At 59.8% G+C, this 19997-nt stretch overlaps 1 protein-coding gene across 2 annotated transcripts; it reads left to right on the top strand.

Annotated features, from left to right (window-relative positions):
* Window positions 1-18212, top strand: ZBTB7A (zinc finger and BTB domain containing 7A). 2 transcript variants are annotated; one of them, XM_033133533.1, is made up of 3 exons: window positions 1-152; window positions 9810-11095; window positions 13249-18212. In XM_033133533.1, the coding sequence occupies exons 2-3, from the start codon at window positions 9825-9827 to the stop codon at window positions 13745-13747; spliced, it is 1770 nt and encodes a 589-aa protein (XP_032989424.1). In that variant the 5' UTR covers window positions 1-152; window positions 9810-9824; the 3' UTR covers window positions 13748-18212. The 2 variants fall into 2 exon arrangements, with proteins under 2 accessions (XP_032989424.1, XP_032989425.1); XM_033133534.1 differs by lacking the exon at window positions 1-152 and adding an exon at window positions 958-1409.
* Window positions 18213-19997: the final 1785 nt, after the last annotated feature.

A 19997-nucleotide genomic window follows, 5' to 3' on the forward strand; every position in this document is an offset into this window, starting at 1 on the left:
GCCGCCGGAGCGAGGGAGCTGCGAGGGGAGAGGGAGCGAGGGGGAGAACGAGACGCGGACCCCGGAGGCAAGCGGCCGAGGAGCCCAGTTCCAACTCCGGGCCCCGGCCCCGCGCGCCACGGACCGGCCCGGCTCTGGCCCGGCCCCACGAGGTAAGTCAGCGCCCGGCGCGGCCCCCAGCACAGGGTGCAGGGCGGGGACGGGCCGGGGGCGCTGCGCCCACCCCTGCGCTCTCGGGAAGGGGAGATCCGGGGAGCCAGGGACGTTCCGCAAGTTTCAGAGGAGGGGGTGGTTGGCAGCTGCCAGGAGGCTGGAGGCTCCCTGGATCCCGAGCGCGGGCACGGGGCGCCGCTCGGGATGGGGGGTTGGGGGCGAAGTGCAGGGGCTTGTGCGCCAGCCCCCCACCCCCCCTCCGGGTGCATGGCTTTTCGGGGCTCCCAGGCGCGCGGGTAGCGGGGGAGGGGAAGCGGGGCTGCATTGAGAGTGGGGGGAGCCGGCGTGGGGGAGCTAGGGGGGCGCGTCGCGTGCTAAGTTTGCAGCGGGGTACTGGGGGCGCTCTCGCCCCCCGGGGGCCTATTCGGTGCTGCGTGTATACGTTGGAGTTGGCCAGGATTGAGCTCCATGGGGGATGGGGGGGAGGGGGCTGAAAAAACAGGGAGGGGGGCTTTGCAAAGGAGGGGAAGGGGTGGGGTGTCCGGGTGGGCGGCCGCGGCCGCGGGGGCCGCTGGGTCTCGTAGTCCTCCCGGAGCTTGAGACTGGCAGGTGGCAGGCGGCTCGAACTACAAGTCCCACAGTACTCCGCTCCAGCGGCTCGCTGCGGCCCGCGGTTAGGGGCGGTGCGGAGGAGGGGCGGTGAGCGGCGGGCCTGGGAGCCAATGGGCGCGGGATGATCGCGCGGCGCGGCGCGGGGGCGGGCCCATTCGGCCCAGGGGCGGAGCCTAAAGCTAGGCTCCCCTTGCCGGGGGCCGGTGGCGGTCCCCAGCTTCCGGCTGTGCGGCCCGCGGGCCGGCCCCCTCCCCGCCCCGGGGCCCCTCCCCGCCTGGTTGTGTAACCGTCCCCAGCCCCCCCTCTCCGTGGCCCCCTGCCCGGGGGGGGGGTCACCCTCCGGGTGCTCCCCGGGAAGGGCGGCGGCCGGGACGGCCTCGCAGCACAGGCGAGCCCGGGGATGCACGGCCTAGTGCAGGCCGGGCCCGGGCGTGGGGGAGGCGGGCGGGCGGACCCAGATCCGGGGTAATTTGCATCGCCCTCCCCCCAGCCCGGGTGGGGATTGGCCGCCGGCGGCGGGGGGTGGCGCGGGGCCAGGCTCACTGCCGCCTCCCGGCCCCTCGGAGGGAGCCAGCCCAGCCGCAGCCGCCGCCGCCACCGCCGCCGCCGGGGCTGGGCCCCCTCGCCGCTGCCCCGGGAAGGAGGTAGGAACCCCCTGCGCGGGTTGTGCGGCGGGGCCCCGCGGGCCGGGGCGGGGGCTGTGCGCTGCGGCTGGTGCGGAGGAGGGGGCCGCTTCCTGCCCCCGCCCTGGCCTGACTCAGCCCTGGGTGGGGGGACCCGTCTGGCCCCTTGCTCTGGCCGCGCGGCCTGCCGGCCCCCTCTCCCGGGGAGGGAGCAGAGAGCACCCCTCTCCCCCGCCCGTGCCCCCAAGCGCGTGACCCCGTCTCCTTTGGCCCGGACCCCCCTCCTTCCCCTTGACGCCACCACCACGTGCGAACCCTGAGCCCAGGCAGAGGGGAGGGGGTGAGCTGGTGGGATCCGGCTCCCTCCCTCGCTCTACCTCCTTCCCAGGCCTGGAACCGGCCTCCTCACCCAGCGCGGGGCCTGGGAACCAAGCAGGAGCCTGAGCGGAGTTCTGGTGCCGGTGCACCCCAGGGCTCAGGCCTTTGCGGGTTCTGGGAGACACTACTGGTGCTGGCTGGGGGAAGCTCGGTGCAGCGCAGCAATAGACTGGTGTCCAGCCAGGCCCGGGCACCCAGTGGACGCCCACCAAATGTTTGGGGAACGCAGCCAGCAGTTGGCAGAGTGGCAGGGGTAGGCAGGCAACTCCTCTCCCCCAGCCAGGCAGCGGAAGTGAGAGAGGTGTTGGTGCCCCTTTCCCGCGCGTGCCCACCTGGCTCACCCATGGGTGGCAGGCCTGGTTTGTTTCCCCCTTTTATGCCAGCTGCCTCCGGGAGCAGGGCTGGCCGGAGAGGGCATCCGGGATTCCTTGTCACCCCCCCACCCCCAACAGGGCTAGGGCGTAACCCTGAGTGTGCCGTTCCCACACTGAGGGGGCCCTCCCCAGGACCAGCCGATCACTTCCTATTGACAGAGCTGGTCTTGGGAGAGGTCCGGGGAGTCCAGACTGGGCCCTGCTGCTGCCTGGGCCGGAGGGCTCCAGGTTGGGGGCATTTTCCCCTAGGACCACCCCTGGTGGGGCCCCTAGAGCACGCTGGGCCTGGCACTTATCAGCTGGGCTCGGGGCTCTGTTTACGGCCAGCCATTGCTGTGGAGACCAGAGCCTGGGGCGGGGGGAGGACAGGAGCCAGTGGCTGGAAGAGCGAAGCCCTGGGATCCGCATGCCTAATGAAGAAAGAGGAGCCATCGGGGACACTGAAATTTTAATTCGTGGGTCACTTTGGGGGGGTATTTATTATTCAGTTCTGATTGGCTGCGGGGTGGCCATTCAGCACCCTGGCCGGGCCTAGAGCCACTGCAACTCTCAGCAGAGGCCCTTGGAAAAGCTGCCTGGGTGGCTGCAGGGAGCTGACGTGCCCCTTTCTCTGTGAGGGAGACTGAGGCTTGGCAGAGCTCAGCCTTTGCCCAGCAGGGAAGGTTCTAGGACAGTAGCAAGTCCTGTGTTTGCTTTTTTACTTCCTTTCTTTTCCTTGAGGCCCTATGACCCACAGCTGGGTCTGGCTGGTGGCAGTCCCCATCGACATATGAGGAAACTGAGGCCCAGAAGGGAAGCCAAACATGAGTGTGGGAACCCGGGGACTTAGAGCAAGTCTCAGAACGGGTGCTGTGTTGGGTAGGGGAGACTGAGGCCCAGAGGGAAGCAGAGAGCAGCCCAAGGTCACCTAGCCAAAGCTGAGTCTGACCCCTGTAGTCTGCCTTCCGGCTCGGGATTTATCCAAAGTCTTCCCTGTGTCACAGCTGAGGGGCACCTGCCCCCCTGTCTTCCAGAGGGCCAGGAGGTTGATAGCAGGTACCTGTTGGCCAAATGGAGCCTCCCCAGGGCTTATTAAACTCTTTGTCCAAAGAGGCTAGTGAGGCTCAGAGAGGGCCTGAGGTGTCCAAGGTTACACAGCATGAGTCCCAGTCCTCCTGCCTCCCAGCCTTCCCTGGTAGGCAGTTTTAAGGTTCGCAAGGTCCTTTCCTGCCCCTTCCGAGCCACAGCCCCGCACCTTGGCACCTTGGCCCCCGGACATGGGCAGGGCTCTGGGTTTTACGACCCATTACACTCGAGGCGGTCACCTCACAAGAGCCAAGACTCAGGGCCAGCCCCTCTGAAGCAGAGCCTGCCCAAGGAGGGGTTCTGCTGGGGCTTCCAGTGCCAGTGTACTTGCTCTGTGACCTTGGGACATGATTCTTGGTCTCTCAGAGCCTGAACATCCCCCCCTGTAACACAGGGTTGTTGTAGGGTCCCCCCAGGTGGTGCCTGCAGACCTGTGTTCTCTTTTCTTCCCTCCCTCTTGGAGGAAGCACCCAGGTCAGTTTGGGGCATGGCAAGGATTCTACTGGAGTTTGCACCGGCTGGATGCCTGAGACTGACACACTCAGCAACACCCCTACCTGTCACCTTGTGCTCCAGGCATCTGAGAGACCATAAACCACCCTGCAACAGCCCTGAACAGTGGGGACCAGAGGATAGGCTTGAGTGGGGTCCAGTGTGGTCCAATCCTGTGGTCCACTAAGGGAGGTCACTTCCATCTGCCAGCCTCACTTTTCCCATCAGTACAATGGGGGAGATCACCTTCAGCCCGTGTCATGAGGATTTGTTGAGTGATTGCCCAGGAACATTAGTTGAGTGACTACTATATAGTATCAAGGACTGGGGAAGCCCCTCCTGCATGCCTTTGTTGATGACTTGTGGGGTCAGGGCCCCTGCCCTAGGTTCACAGATGTCAGCTGGACTCCAGCCCTACCCCAGTTGCCCTGTGTGACCTCTGGCAAGCCTCTCCCTTTTCTGGGCCATCATAAGGCAGCGCTGAGGAGGCGTGAGAATAAGCCATCCTTAGCCCCAAGGCCCCCAGGGTGGGGGATTAAGTCACCTGCTGGTACCTGAGGCAGTGTGTGTGTGGGGAGGGCAAAGAAGCCCTGGGAGGACTAGTTAGGCAGGCTGGAGCCAGGTGGCCTGTATTCAAATTCAGCTCTGCTGTGTCAACCTGGGCAAGTTGCTCTGTCTCTGAGCTTCAGTTTCCAGAGCTGTGCGAATGGATGTTGAGATAATCAAGACCAGGCCTGACTTCCCCCTCAGCCCCATTGAGGGGCAGCCACTGCCCTTGGGTCCTGAGGCCCAAGTTTTGAGCACCAAAGCACAGAAGGTACCCCGTGGAGAATCTGGCGCACCTGAGGAGTGTGGCCAAAGGGCCAGCCCCTCCATCTGTCCCCCCAGCAGGTTGTGGACGGCCACTTGGTGGAAGTGCTCCCACCCACGCCTTTCTGGTTTAACTGGAAAACAAGGCCGGGTCCCACCTCCTATTAGGATGTGTTTGGTGGGAGGGAACTGGCCTGATTTGTGGGCACAGAACACTAGGGCCCCAACAGGCTAAGTGCCCCTTTGTCTGGAGCTTTCAGGCTGAGCCATCCACCTGCTCAGGCTGGAGTTTGGGGTGGAGGTTGTGCCTGTGTAGGTGCCTCCAGGTGACAAGCAGGCCCTCAGGGGAGGGAGGGAGAGGTCTGGAGGCAGAGAAGAGCAGGGCTCCTAGAGGTCGTCTGGCCTCTCCTGGGCATCTTGGATAAGCAGGTGCAGCGTGAGCGAGGGTGGGGTAGACAGTGATGCCATTCTGCGAAGCCTGGCTTTGCTTACCCCGGTGACGGGAAGCTCATTCCTTCCACATCACTGTGAATAGTTGTCTTCCGGGAGCTTCCTCTTGGAACCCACTCTTAGTGTCAGGGCTATACTTCCTGGCCCATGACAGCACTCAGAGCGTGGGAACAGGGTGGGCCTGAGCCCCACCCATGAGTTGGGGGTTAGATGGGATCCCCATGACCTCTTCATCCCCCCACACTCACCCCTCCCACACACATACACTTCCCACTGGGCCTGCAGCCTTCCTGCCTCTGTCCCTTTAAGGCCCGGGCAGGAAGCCCCTCCCCATTTAGGGCAATAAATGGACACATAAAATGGCCGAGGGCCTGTTTGCTGGTGACTAGCCGGTTTGCTGGTGACTAGCCGGAGGGAGGCCTGTCAGAGCAGGGGTGGGGTGGCAGTGGGCAGCCAGCAGCCACCCTGGGCCTTTGGTGCCCCCCACCACCACATCAGGACAATAAATTCCTGTCCCATTAAACCCCAGCCAGGGACTGGGCCAGGCAGGGATTGGCACCAGGTCAGGGCGGGGTAACCCGTCGGGACCAACCTTGCAACACAAGCTGCCTGCCTGGGAGGGGGCGGGGTGGCTGGGTGTGGGCCTGGCAGCCGCACCTGGGCACTAGACTTGCTGTGTGACCTTGGACCGGCGCCTACCCTCTCTGGGCCTGGTTTCCCTCCCCTGGCTTCTTCCATATAGTAGGTGTGGAGGGGGCTGGGATAACATTCAGAAGTGAAGTTCAAAAAGCTCCTCATCTGCAGGGGCCGTCAGCAGTCTCATTGGGCCTTTGGGTGCTGGTGCTGGCGCACAGTAGGTCCCTGGGCAACTGAATGGATGAGGGTGGGACTCTGGACCTAGAGCACTCCCAGTCCCCTTGCCACTGTCACAACCCCTGAGGAAACTGAGGCACAGAGAGGTGCTGCCTCTTGCCCCAGGTCACCTAGCTTAAAAGTGGAGGAGCTAGGATTTGGATCCTGGCTGCCGTGCGTGGCACATAGTAGGTATTAAATGTTCCTTCTCTGGTTTCCTTTCATATTCTCCATGGGGGGGGTGTAGGGACCTTGACCCTTCATGAAGCTGTCACCCGCCCCAGACACTCCTGCACGAAGGCCTTGGGTGGTGATTACCTGCCCACCCCTCTGCTGGCCACCCCCTCTCCTTCCTGAGGAGTGTGCGTTGGAGGAGGAGGCCTGGCCCCAACCCTCACGTTGTGCCTGACCTTGGGAAGCCTCCTGGTAACCCAGCCGCCTCCTTCCCTGGTCCCCTCGCCTAAGCAGCCACATCCAGGCCTTTGCCTCTGCTGTTTGCCATGCCCAGAACACCCGTCCTACAATCTTGGGGTCCTTCCTGGGTGACACCTGCTGCTCCTGGGACCAGGTCAGGGCATTCCTGACCTCACCCCGTGCTTGTCTCAGCAGTTGAGTGGTGGCTGGTCTGCTGTGCTACCTCGCACTGGTCTTGTCGTCTCCCTGAGCCTTTCGTCGTCTGTAAAGCCCAGGGCTTTACAGTGGAGAGGATGAAATGAAGGTGCCTGGTTAGTTCCTGAAAGTCCTGAGGCACAGAGGCGGCCCCCTAAGGACAGCTAAAAGCCGATCTGGGTCCTGCTGCCTTCAAAAGAAGCTGTAGCAAGTGATCCTAGGTTAGATGGGAGGTGGGATCAGCACCATCCCCTGGTCCTGGGTGTGCCCGACTGCCGAGTGGGTGGGGCTGGGTGTGGGCTTTCTTGAGCCCATAGCTGTTTGGCCTTTGGTTCATCTGGTTGAATGCTGTGTCCCTACTGTGTGCCGCCCCAAGGAGTGCCCCAGTGCAGGGGCCTGGGAGCAGCCAGAGGGAGGAGGGCACCCCACCTCCAGCCCAGGAGGAGCCTGCTGAGGCCTGCCCCTCCACCGCCGAGTCAGCACCAAGGCCCGGAAATCCCATGGAGGCTGGCGAGCATGGGGGTGGAGCTGTGATGAAAGACAGCCTGGGTGGGTGTGGGCCTGAGCTCTGGGGACCCTGGCCCTGGCCATTGAGGGTGGGGACCTGGCCAGCGTGGGGGTAGGGCTTCCTGGAGGAGAGAAGTTTCACTGGGTCATTACCACCGAGGTAACCACCACATATGGGGGGTACCTACTAGGTTTTCAGATGCCAGGCGGGCCTCTGAGATCAAAGGGAAACAGAAGCTCCTGGTGAGAAGATACTGAGGCACATAGGGGGTATTTTACTGCCAGGCCCTACCTGACCCAGAGAGGGGGCTCGGTCGATCTTCTCTCCCATTTCACAGGGTCTTCCTCTTTATTCGAGAAAGGGCCCTGAGAGGCCCAGGTGGGGGCAGTGGCCCTGGGCGTGGCAGGCAGGTGGCATGTGTTCCTGGAGAGAGGGTGTGGGTCAGGTGTCTGCAGAGCCAGTTTAGTTTTCAGGGCGAGGGAGGAGGCAATAGAGTGTTGAGGGTGTGTGGGGGGGGTGGTCGGGAACTCAGAGGCCAGCCTCTCAACTCCATCAGCTCCTAGACTCCAGGCCCTATGGATCCGCCATACTGGGCATGCTTGGCCATGATTCTATAAGTTTGTGAGCCTTAGTTTCCCCATCTGTGAAATGGGGATCATGCTCCTCATGGGGGCTTTCCTTGGCTGGCACCTCCCCAGACCCCAACCTTTGAGGGGAGGTTCTCTGGTGAGTATCTGAGGAAATAGAGGCCCCAGCTAGGAGAAAACAGGGACATGGACACTCAGGCCCTTTGCATGTGGCCCTACTCATCCAGTAGTAAAGACCAGCTCTTTAGGCCAAGTTCACAGCCCAAGCTTGCTTCTTCCCAGCCAGGTGGCTTCCAGCAAAGTGGGAGCCTGGGCATCTTAACACTTGAAGTAGGGCTGTGCCAGCCCCCTGGCCCAGCGGGCTCAGTGCCTGTGGGAAGGGGGGTTGGAGCAACCATGGGTAAAGGTGAGTCACCTGGACTATTTCAGGTCTCGACCTAGAGGCCCCTGGAGACACCTCGAGGTCCAAGGGGGCCCGAGGGTACCAGGGGGACAACAAGCTGGGCCAGGGTGGCCATATTGGGGCTTTGGTGGCCTGAAGGGGAAAGGCGAGGAGGGGCCGTGGCCATTCTGATCCGGAGCCCCATCTGCCCACTCCCTCCCTGGGGCCCGGGGCCAGACGGCAGATGGTGGAAGCCGCCACAGGGGTTCCTCCGAAGCTTCCCATGGCTGAGCCTCAGATGGGGTCATCCCCCACCCATCCTCCTGCGCATAGCAGCCACATCTGAGCCTTCCCCCACCACCACGGGCTGACAGAACAGAGGAGGGAGCTGAGCAGCTGGTGTAGTTGGAGGGAAAGAGGGCGGGCTACGGAGAGAGGTGTCCTGGGAAGTGTAGTGCCTGCCTGAGTGCCACACAAAGGCCTCTGTGTCAGTCTCGAGGCCTGAACCCCGATCCCAGTGCGGCCCTGGGTGGGGACAGTCCCATCCTGGCCTTGAGTCCAGACGGACCAACCCCGGGCACCCTTGCTGGGCCAGCTGCCTGTGTCCCACTCACAGCACAGCAGTGGGGGCCGGGTGTCCCAGGGTCCTTAGGAGGCTTGGCCCTCTCCCTGTTGTCCAGGGGCTCTGGCCCAAGAGCCGCCTAGCCAGGCCTGGAGGAATGTGGATTGTGTTGGGTGGCTTGGGGCAGCTGGGGGCTCCCCAGAGAGGGTGGAGGGGTGGGGACAGGAGCCAGAGGGTTGCACAAGCGCCCGAGTGGGTGGATGAGTCACAGCCCAGGGGAGGGCGGAAAAAAGGAGGGGTGGGAAGAGAGGTGGGATGAGTCCTCTCAACAGCTTGGCTCTCCCAAAGGCCTCTGCCCATTTGACAGATGGGGAGATTGAGGCCTAGAAAGTGGCAGGGCTTGTCTAAGCTGCATAGTGCAGACTGGGGACTGAAAGTTGGAGAGGGCCTGGGCAGGCAGGAGGCGGACAAGACGCCCTGGCCCCTTACTCCTCCTTGGTGGGATTGCCCAGGGCAGCAGGGAAAAGAGTGTCAGGCAGTGGCCCGGTTTCCCCCATTACTCATTGCTAGGGCCGAGATGAATCCTGTGGACTCCATGGGGCAGGAAGAGGTTTGTTCTACAGACTCACAACATTATCCCACCAGGGCATGCCCATGGCCCCAGTGACCTTGGCTGGGTCCCTGGGTCTCGGCCTTGCCCTTTCCTGCTGACTCAGAGCCCCCACCCCAAAAGAACTGGGCCTCCCAAGAGGCAGGAGTGAGGGTCGGGGAGGCCAAGGGGCCTAGCAGGGATGGATGGCCAGGCCAGTTGAATATTGGTTCTCGGGTCCGATGTCCCAGGTTTGAGTTGGGGCACATGGGCTCCTCTCCCTGAGCCCTGTCTTCTGGCCTCTGCAGTGGAGATGGTGCTACCTGTGGGACTGCCAGGATCTTGGGCATGGCAGCGCATAGTGGGAGCCTTACGAGTGTCACCACTGTGGCCTCTTAGGGTGTGGGCAGAAGCTTGTGCTCACATTCATCGGGAAACACCTTCTATGGGAGCATTTATTAAGCACCTACTGTGTGCTCCCGCACCTCCTCAGATTGCCCCTTGGACAGGCACTCCTGTGAGCCCTCTAATGGAGGGGCAGGTGCCAGTCTTTGTCTCTGAAGCACCCAGTGTGGATTTTGCCAGCATAATCTCATGTTCTGCAGTCTAATGTAGAACCAGACGTGGACCACTCTGGTACACAGCTGGGGAAAATGAGTCTGGGAGGGCAGGGTGCAGCACTACCTTTTGAGGGTCTCAAGCCCTGATCGGTGGGCCGGCTCCCCCCATCCTGACAACCATGCCTTCCTCCCTGGCACTGCAGGTCTCGGCGCGGAAGATGGCCGGCGGCGTGGACGGCCCCATCGGGATCCCGTTCCCTGACCACAGCAGTGACATCCTGAGTGGGCTCAATGAGCAGCGGACGCAAGGCCTGCTGTGCGACGTGGTGATCCTGGTGGAGGGCCGTGAGTTCCCCACGCACCGCTCGGTGCTGGCGGCCTGCAGCCAGTACTTCAAGAAGCTGTTCACGTCGGGCGCCGTGGTGGACCAGCAGAACGTGTACGAGATCGACTTCGTCAGCGCCGAGGCGCTCACAGCCCTCATGGACTTCGCCTACACAGCCACACTCACCGTCAGCACGGCCAACGTGGGCGACATCCTCAGTGCCGCCCGTCTGCTTGAGATCCCTGCCGTGAGCCACGTCTGCGCCGACCTCCTTGACCGGCAGATCCTGGCAGCCGACGCGGGCGCCGATGCCGGGCAGCTGGACCTCGTAGATCAAATTGATCAGCGAAACCTTCTCCGCGCCAAGGAGTACCTCGAATTCTTCCAGAGCAACCCCATGAATAGCCTGCCCCCCGCGGCGGCCGCCGCTGCTGCCGCCAATTTCCCGTGGTCCGCCTTTGGCACATCTGAAGAAGACCTGGACGCCACCAAGGAGGCAGTGGCTGCTGCTGTGGCTGCCGTGGCCGCAGGCGACTGCAATGGCTTGGACTTCTATGGGCCAGGCCCTCCGGCTGAGCGGCCCTCAGCTGGGGATGGGGACGAGGGCGACAGCAACCCGGGCCTGTGGCCAGAGCGGGACGAGGATGCCCCTGCCGGGGGCCTCTTTCCAACCCCTGTGGCCTCATCGGCTGCCACCACACAGAATGGCCACTATGGCCGGGGTGGGGAGGAGGAGGTGGCCTCACTGTCAGAGGCGGCCCCGGAGCCAGGCGACTCTCCGGGCTTCCTGTCAGGCACGGCCGAGGGTGAGGACGCGGACGGCACTGATGCCGATGGGCTGGCAGCCAGCACGCTGCTCCAACAGATGATGTCGTCAGTGGGCCGGGCAGGGGCAGCGGCAGCGGGGGACAGCGACGAGGAGTCGCGGGCGGACGACAAGGGCGTCGTGGACTACTACCTGAAGTACTTCAGCAGCACCCATGACGGCGACTTCTACCCGGCCTGGTCACAGAAGGTGGAGAAGAAGATCCGGGCCAAGGCCTTCCAGAAGTGTCCCATCTGCGAGAAGGTCATTCAGGGCGCTGGCAAGCTACCGCGGCACATCCGGACCCATACTGGCGAGAAGCCCTACGAATGCAACATCTGCAAGGTCCGATTCACCAGGTAAGCCAGCACCGCTGTGGCAGGGGGCTTCCTGGAGCCTATGCCCAAACAGCCACACTCGGACTCCCTCCCCTACACACACACACACACACACACACACACACACACACACACACACACGCCGCCTCCATAGGCAGTGGCAGTGCTGCCCTGCTTGGAATGGTGCCTTTTCTGTTTTGGGGTACCCCCGTGTGCCCCTTGATAGCAGCCTTCGGGTGGGGAGTGTAGGCACTAAACCAGGTAACAACATAGAATATAAAGCATGCTCAGGGAGGCTGGCAGGAAGAGTGCCCTGAGTTGCTCTTCTTTTTCTCAGGGATGGTTCTCTGGACTGGAGGAGAATTTTTGCCTTGGGAGAGGCCAACAGCCCTGCAGGGAGCAGGGAGCTCTGGTTGATGAGCCTCTTTGAGTCTCCCATGAGCCTGAGGAACTTGATTAATTCCACCAGCATTTATGGAGCACCTGCAGGGTGCCAGGCCCTGTTCTAGGCACTGGGGGTGCAAATGTGGCCAAAATCCTCATGGGGGCCATGGAGCATGTATGAGATAAGACCACAGAATTGATAACACTAGTTGGTGGAACACGCTAGGGAGGAAAAGAGAGCAGAGAACAAGGTATGAGGTAGGGAATGGCTATTGGTGCTGCATTAAACAGAGAGCTGAGACCTGAAGGAGGTGAGGGAGGGAGTAGTGGGGAAAGGGAAAGGCAGAGGGAATAGCCAGTGCAAAGGCCCTGAGGCCAGTTCAGCTTTGAGGATCACTACAGTCATTGGAGGGATATTGGCACGGGAGCCTCTGGGCTTAGTCCCTGGACGGGAGTTTGAGACTGGGCTGGGGGAAATTTGTGATTCGGTCTTAAGAGTCCAGAGGTAGCTGGCTGGGCTTTGTGGGGCAGCCTGGTGGAGGCAGGGGGCTGGCGTGCAGGGCCCTGGCCAGGCTGGGTGACTCAGCACCGCCCCTACCCCCACCCGCCCTGGGGTTCCCCCAGCCACACCCACCAGGCTGAAGAAAGAAGCCATTGTCCCAGCTTCCCAGACCTGTCCCATTGGGATAGGACCTGGGGGCTAACCCCTGGTCCCTTCCCCAGCAGGCCAGGAGAGGAGGGTGTGGCCTGGACTCCAGGGCCCAGGAGTGCCAGGCAGGGGGCAAAGGACACTGTGGGAGAGGCGGGCAGTCTAGTTGGTGGCCTGCCTCCCACCTTTGGTGTGATTGTGGTGCTGGTAGTCTTGGGGGCTCCCTCATCCTCCAGACGGCGTGGAGATGGCTGTGGGCCCTACCCTAAGGGTTCTCTGGGCCCGGGGAGGGAGCAACTTAGTGAGGCCCCAGCAAGCCAGGGTCTGGCCAGGATGACCTGTGACCCTAACCACAGGCCTGAGGCTCAGTTTCATTCTGTCCTGGAGTTGTCTTGTCCATCCCAGCCCAGGACTGATCCTCTTTGCCAGTTAGGGAAACTGAGGCATAGAGAGGGGCACTACGCCAGGCCCTCTTCCCTTCACATGCCCACCTGGCTCTTCTCTGTCCCTGACCCAGGGCCCCAGCCCCCACCTCCTCCCTCCAGGCCCAGGAGCCCAGGGGCCCCTCTGAGTCACACTAGAGAGTTGAGTAAGCGGGGCCTGTGGCGGCTGGGGCTATAATTACCCAGGCCTGGGCTTGGGGTGACGAAACCGGAGCTGCCTCCACCCCCACCCCACCTCAGCATAGCCCCCGACCCACTGTGCAACTCCGTGCAAGTCACTTCCCCTCTCTGAGCCCCTCTCTGAGCCTCTGAGCCTCAGCTGGGGAAATCTTTATATAGTGCTAGAACAATCTGAGTCCCTGCTATCCTATCTGTGACGCGGCCCTGTGCAGGGACCTAGGCAGGGCAACTGGGAGACTTGGCAGAGCCTGTTATCCTCCTCCTTCTATGGATAAGAAGGGGATTCAGAGAGGTTCAGCTGTTTGCCCAAGGCCGTACCGTAAGCGGGGTCCAAGGCCCTTTTCAGAGTTTTGGAGCCCTTGGTGCACCCCCTTTTCCCATTTTGCCTGGGACCGTGCCTAGCCACAGCCCGCCTTTCTGAAAGGGTTAAGGTTTCAACCTTAAGGCCAGCAGGGGTCTGAGGGCTGTCCCAGGAGGGGGCCTGGCCCAGTGCCCACTGACCCTCGCCCCGTCCACAGGCAGGACAAGCTCAAGGTGCACATGAGGAAGCACACAGGTGAGAAGCCGTACCTGTGCCAGCAGTGCGGGGCGGCCTTCGCCCATAACTACGACCTGAAAAACCACATGCGTGTGCACACTGGCCTGCGGCCCTACCAGTGCGACAGCTGCTGCAAGACCTTCGTCCGCTCTGACCACCTGCACAGACACCTCAAGAAGGACGGCTGCAACGGCGTCCCCTCGCGCCGTGGCCGCAAGCCCCGTGTCCGGGGCGGGGGGCTCGGGGGACCTGACCCCAGCCCCGGGGCCACTGCGCCGCCCTGCACCCCGGCCCCACCCGGCTCCCCAGAGGCCCGGCGTAATGGCCAGGAGAAGCACTTTAAGGACGAGGACGAGGACGAGGAGGAGACCAGCCCCGATGGCCTGAGCAGGTTGAATGTAGCGGGTGCTGGCGGAGGGGGTGGCGATGGGGCCACTGGGGCCCCCGCTGACGGCAGCTTCGCGGCCGGACTCGCCTGAAAACCAAAAAGAGAAAACAGAAACCCGAGAGAAAGAGAGAGAAAAAATCACCCACCACCCCCCAAAAAACACAAAAAAAAGAAAATCTATCTATATACAGATATCTATATCGATATATATATATACAGATATATATATATATATATATATATATGAAGTGTCACAGAATCTAGGATAGTGCTTTTCTCAGATTTTTCTCTTTCATGATGTTCTCTCCCTCCACAGGGACACTTGCAACGCCCCCGCCCAGCTCCCCTTCCCGCACCCCATTGATGGGTTTCGGGGCCTTGTTTGGGGTTTTTGTGGGACACAAGGATTCTGAGCCCCCCCCAGGTGACCCCGGCATGGGGTCTGGGGTCCCATCCAAGGCCTGGTCAGGGCCCCAGACCCCAGGCAGGGGTGAGGGCGGCTGAGGGGGACTCGGGACTGGGGTGGGCTTTAGTTTTCCTCCCCTCGCTGGTTTCTATGAGTCTTTTAGATAAGACCTTAAATGATTTCTGTCCACCGTGAGTGGACATTAAAATGGCCCCCATCCCCACCCCCACCCTCCTTCCTCAGGGCACTTATTAAGTGGGGGTCTCCCCACTCGATCTCCCCAATGGCCTCCCACCTCCCATCCCTGCCTGTGGTCCCTGTATCTCCTGGCCATTGCTACACAAATCTGTTTATTTCCAGGTGTGGAGAAAGGGGAGAAGACAGGGGAACAGGGGGACCAGGATGATTCCCAGGGGTTCCCTCCGCTTCCTTCATGGCACTTAAACAACCTGGCGGGGCACCCAAGGGCCACTGCTCAGAGCACCCCCGCCACTCCAGTCTGTGTCCCTTGACTCAGGCCACCCAGACCCCTATGAGACATTTGGAGATCCAAAACTTGTCTTCACCCTCTCTCTTCACCTCTCCCCTTAGCCCTGTCCCAATTTTTTAAAGCACTTTTTAGATTGTTTTTCCCTCCTTAAAAACAAAAAAAATATATATATTTATATATATATATATATATATATATATATATACACAGAAAATATTTTTCCTCAGAGGAGCAGACAATAGTGTGGGGTGAAATGGCCAAGGGCAGAGGGAACCCAGGGTCTCATGGTGGCAGGGATGAGGGGGAGAGGAGTCCAGAAGTTCCAGTGTCACAAAAGCAATAAAAACAAGATTTTACAAAACGAAAGGAAAAAAAAAAAGACAACCAACCACAAATAGAAGTCTTGGCACTTTGTAACAGAACGGGTACTATACTTTATCTTAATTTAAAAACATGTTTACAAGTTGCAACTTCTATGAAAAGTCGAAAAGACAAAAAAAAATAAAAGAGCGAGAGAGCGAGCGAGAGCGAGCGAGAGAGAGAGAGCAAAAAGAAATTCCTAAAAGCCGATTTATTTTTGTACAAAATAATAAAAAAAAAAACCCACCACCAGACGTAGAATCCACTTCTGTTCCCGGAGGTGAGAAGGGGGTCAGGAAGGCCACGGGTGAGGGCAGGGTCTTCTGAGGGAATTTGTGCTTCACCACTGGGGCTTTGCCTGGCAGGCAGGACTGTGGGATTTTTGTGTTTCTGCCATGTCCCCCACTCCCATTCTGTCCCTTTTTTAATTCTGATTTAGAGATGTCTCATCACCCACTAGCCATACAATGGCCACCCATGTCTGTGGGGACCCTCTTTACTGACTCCCCAGCTCAGGGATGGGCCCAAGAGAGGGCTGGCCTTCCAACCAGCCAGAGCAATCCAGTCCCCCCAACCTGGTCCCCTATCCTGTCACCCCACCCTTGCCCATTTCAGGGCTTCCCGCCCTCCAACATGGCCGCCCTTCCTTGTGGCCACTGAGGAGCTGCCATCTTGGATATGCCATCCCTGTTGAGGTGGGTGACAGGGGTCCCCACCTCGAGGGCCTTACACCCCCCAGGCACCCCTCTTTTTACTCAAAGGCACTGACTGTCATCTGGGGGCTTGCACCAGCCTCCCCCAGCCTCTGGCTCCCCAAAGGCCCAGTGTTGACCGAGCCACAGGCCACGGACAGGCCAGGGCAGGGGAGACCATGTTGCCAGAGGCCAGGGCACCCTCACCCCAACTCCCTCTTGCATATGCAATGCCTAGTGTGGGACCCTGTATATAAACACTGCTGAGCTGAGTTCCTTCCTAGTCATAGCCCGAGGTAGGGGGTGCCCCTGCTCCCCCGTCCTGCTGCTGGCCCATCTCCTGGTACCCCTTTGCTCTGTGACAAACCCCGTCTTCTCATCTTTTTCATTTTCTTTTTTTTAAAGGGAAACTTTTTCAGAAGGCAACTTTTATCATTGTTTCTATAGGATAGTTTTCATCTCCTCCTGGTTCCCCCCCAGCCCGTCAGCCCCCCAAATGTCTCAGGACACCCCCTCCTGAGGGGGGTGGCAGGGGAGCCCAGGGCCGGGTGGCCTCGTTCACACCCCAGAGTCACGTGGCGAGCTCTTTCAGAGAACCACCTGTGGAGGCCCAGCAGAGAGTTCGAGCATCCAGGCCAGGGACCCCCACCCCTCACCCCGCCCCAGCTTCCAGAGAGGTTCCCCGAGGGGACAACCTTCTCTCTCTCCCCACACACCTCCTTGCAATAAAACCAACTGAAAAATTACAGCTGTCGTCCTGGCCAGTAGGGGCGACTGGACTTGGGGGAATTGAGGCCTCTGGGACTATGGCGGGGGTAAGGGCTGAACCTCGCCGAGCACACTTTAACACAAAGCTCCTTGGGAATTGCACTAAACCCCTGCCCCAGCTCTGCGCCCAGCTTTCGCCAGCCCTGCCCACCCACTCCGCCTTAACCCCTCTTCTGCCCGCCAGCCTGTCCCGGGGGCCACAGCGTTTGCATGGGCCCAGAGCCGGGACCCCCGCCCACCCAGCCCAGCACCCCCAACTCCGCGCAGTCACATACTGTATATAGACGTGGATCAATTTTATTTTTATTCTTTAAATTAAGGTCGTGATAAAGTGTTGCCAAAGATACTGCTGAATTCTCGCGTTTCAGGAAACAAAAAATATTTGAGGGGGAACGTGCTGACTGGTTGGAAAGGACACAGCAAAAAGATTTTTTGTTTGGTTGTTTGGGTTTTTTTTTTGTGTTTTCTTTTTTGGGGTGTTTTTTTTTTTAACTGCCTGGTACAAAAAAAAAAAAAAAACAAGAAAAAAGACAAAGCGAAATTGTTATTTCCATCATCTTGGTGAAGTTGCGTGGATGTGTGTATGCGTGTGTGCGCGAGAGTGAGGTCCAGGCTGGGGACTTCAGGGAGGGGCTCTGGGCCGGGGGCAGTGGGCCTGGCAGGGTGGGGGGGCGTGGAGCCCCCACCTGGAGTGGTCTCCAGCCTTGGGGACTGGGAGAGAGAGATTAACACCCTTGCTGCTGCTCCCTGCCTAGCCCCCCACCCCAACCCCAACCCCGCCTTTTGAGATTAAGAGAAAAAAAAAAAGGCAAAAAAAAAAAAATTAAAAACCAGTGAATGTAAAGTGCCGGACCAGGCCCAGCCTGGCACGGTGTGGGTCTGTGCCCAGCTGGGCTCCAGTGGGCCATACCAAAGTCTGCCCCCTCGGGTGGCCCGCCCAGGAGACCCTATGTGGCCATCCCGTCGTCACCCTGTTTATACAGGGCTGTCCCTTTGCTTCCTTTTGAGGGGGGTCTTGGGTGGAGGGGAGTGTCCCCCAGCCCCCTCCCGGGTCTTCTGGGGAGTCTGCACTACTGAGACCCATCTGCCGTGACAGGAGTGGCCACGTTGCACATGGGCCAGGGCCCCCCTAGGACCGAGGCCATCCAGGCAGCCAGGATTGTAGGAGGCGAGACAGAGTGAAAGGAAAAAAAAAAATTAAAAACCAACAAAAAAAGCAAAAATCCTATTTTTTGAGAAAGAAAGATATTTATATTTGCAGTTTTATTTTAAAAAGTTATTTAAGCTGAGGAAGCAGCCTTCCTGAAATGGGGGTGTTGGCTGGTGCAGGACGGGTCAGGGCCTGGGGGCTCGAGCGCCCAGGAGTCATAACCTCAGAGTTAAGACTAGCTCGCACTAAATATATAGATTTACATGGGGGTTGGGAGCAGGGCTAGGAGATGAGGGGGCTGGGGAGACCCCCATCTCACGGCCGGGGTTGCCTGGAGGCCACGGCCAGGGGTCCTGATGCCCAGATGCCCCCCAACTCCTCCCAGGCCCAGACACAAGGTGCCTTGGACTTTGGGGGGCCAGGTCTGGTGAATGGGGGGTCAGGGGCGGTGCCCCGGGGGCACAGAGCACAGACATTCCATAGACTGTATTTGAGAGTCTTTATAAAATGTGGGAGATTTAAAAAAGTCAATTGATAAAAATGCACTTTTTGGGGGTGGGGGGAGAAGCTTTAAAAGTAATAAAAACAAAAGCAAAAAGACGAAAGATGATGAAAAACCGGACAAAAAAATCATTTTTCTTGTACATAAAAAACCACTAAACGCAGCCTGTTACGACCGCTGCCGCCTCATTTGCCTGATTTTGATGTTCTTTGTGTTTTGTTGGGGGAGGCTGGGAAGTGGGGATGGAGGGTTTGGTGGGCCCCTTCCCCGTGGGTTGGGCCCCTCACCCACAACACTTTGGAGTCCCAACTTGGGTTCCAGCAAGAGGACCCCAGGCTCAGCCTTACCCTTCCTGCCAGGCCTGGGAGGTGGAGTAGGAGAGGCAGGGGCTTGGATGCAGAGACCCCGCCTCTGGGCTCCAGGGTGGGGTGGGTAGAGTGGGTGTCGCTGGCAGTGCCAGGGCCTAGGCCCTTAAAGAGGAGGTGACACCCCCAGGCTCGGGCCAGTGGCTCCAGGAAGGGGCCCAAGGGATGGTGGGGGCGGGCAGGCAGAACCGGCCAGGCTCCTTGGTCACCTCCAACTACAACATTTCTGAAGGCCCTGTGGGGTGTCCTGTGCCAGGGAACCCCCAGTCTGCCAGAGGCCCCTAAGGTGCAGCCCCACATTGGGCTCCAGTGACATGATCTGAGCTGGCTGCTCCCCTCATTCCCGGGACGTCAGCCTGGGGCCCACTCACTGGGGAGGGGGTGGTGGGCTGCAGCCCCCATCTCTGGGTTGGGGTCACCAAACAACCACTTCCAGAAACCTGGGGAGAGTCCTCCCTCCTGTCCTCCATTCGGAGTTGAGGCAGCAGGGCCCGGAGTAGGGGTGGGTGGCAGAGGGGCACCAAGGACGGCCAGTGGTCACAGCCTGGGAGAGGACAGGCGGGCTCTGTGAAGTGGGCTCTTAGCAGCCACAGGGAATTGGGCCTGGCCCAGCCCCTGGCAGGAAACACCACCAAGTGGGGGATTTGGGGTGACAGCTCTGGGCGTCCTCCCTAAGCAGCAAGGTCATTCACCTGTCTGCTCATGTCGTCACATGGCTGCGGACACGGAAACCCAGGCCTCCAATTCACGCTGGGTGGAGGTTGGGGGCCAGCAGTTCCAGAGCCAGACACCAAGGGGACCTGAACCAGCCACAAGGGAGACCAGAGGTTTCTGATCAGGACAGCGATGGAACCAGGTTCGGCAGCCTCTCAGCTCACGCACGCAGTCTCTTCACTCACGCTCCCACGTCCTCAAATGAGGGAGAGGCTTTGGTTTTTAACTGAGATACCATTCATACAGAATTCACCTTGGCAAAACCAACGGTGTTTGCATATTGGAAGAGCTGTGCAGCTGTCATCACTATTTCCAGAATATTCCATCACCCCAAAAAGAAGCCCCATCCCCATCAGTAGTCATTCCCCATCTCTCCCCCGCAGCCTGACACCACAAACGCCTGCCCTTTGTATCTCTGTGGGTTTGCCTCTTCTGGATATTTCATATAAATGGAATCAACACCGTGTGGCCTTGTGTGTCTGGCTTCTTTCACTGAGCTCAAGGTCCACCCACGTAGCGAGTGTCGGTGCTTCATTCCTTTTCACGGCTGAGTAATATTCCAGTGCATGGATGAACCACGTTTTATACATTCTTCAGTTGATGGACACTGGGCCTGTTCCCACCTTTTGGCTATTGTAACGCTGCTGTGAATATTTGTACATGAGTATTTCATGGGAACGTAGGTTTTCATTTCCCTTGGGGGAGGTCCCTAGAGTGGAATTGCGGGTCACGTGGTAGCTCCATGCTTAACTGTTTGAAACTGCCAGACAGCTTCCACAGCAGCTGCCCCATCTTCCATCCCCACCAGTGTGCAAGAGGGTCCCAGCGCCTCCCCATCCTTGCCAGCACTTGGCACTCACTGTCTTTTGGATTCCACCCTCCTAGTGGCCGTGA

Source organism: Rhinolophus ferrumequinum, chromosome 18, assembly GCF_004115265.2.
Source record: "Rhinolophus ferrumequinum isolate MPI-CBG mRhiFer1 chromosome 18, mRhiFer1_v1.p, whole genome shotgun sequence".
Classification (NCBI taxonomy): Eukaryota; Metazoa; Chordata; class Mammalia; order Chiroptera; family Rhinolophidae; genus Rhinolophus; species Rhinolophus ferrumequinum.

What these genes read in the sequence shown, in the direction of transcription:
- ZBTB7A (XM_033133533.1), top strand. Translation starts at nt 9,825, where the DNA reads ATGGCCGGCGGCGTGGACGGCCCCATCGGGATCCCGTTCCCTGACCAC. An exon ending in TGCAAGGTCCGATTCACCAG is followed by an intron (nt 11,096 to 13,248) that starts GTAAGCCAGCAC and finishes CCCCGTCCACAG; the next exon opens with GCAGGACAAGCTCAAGGTGC.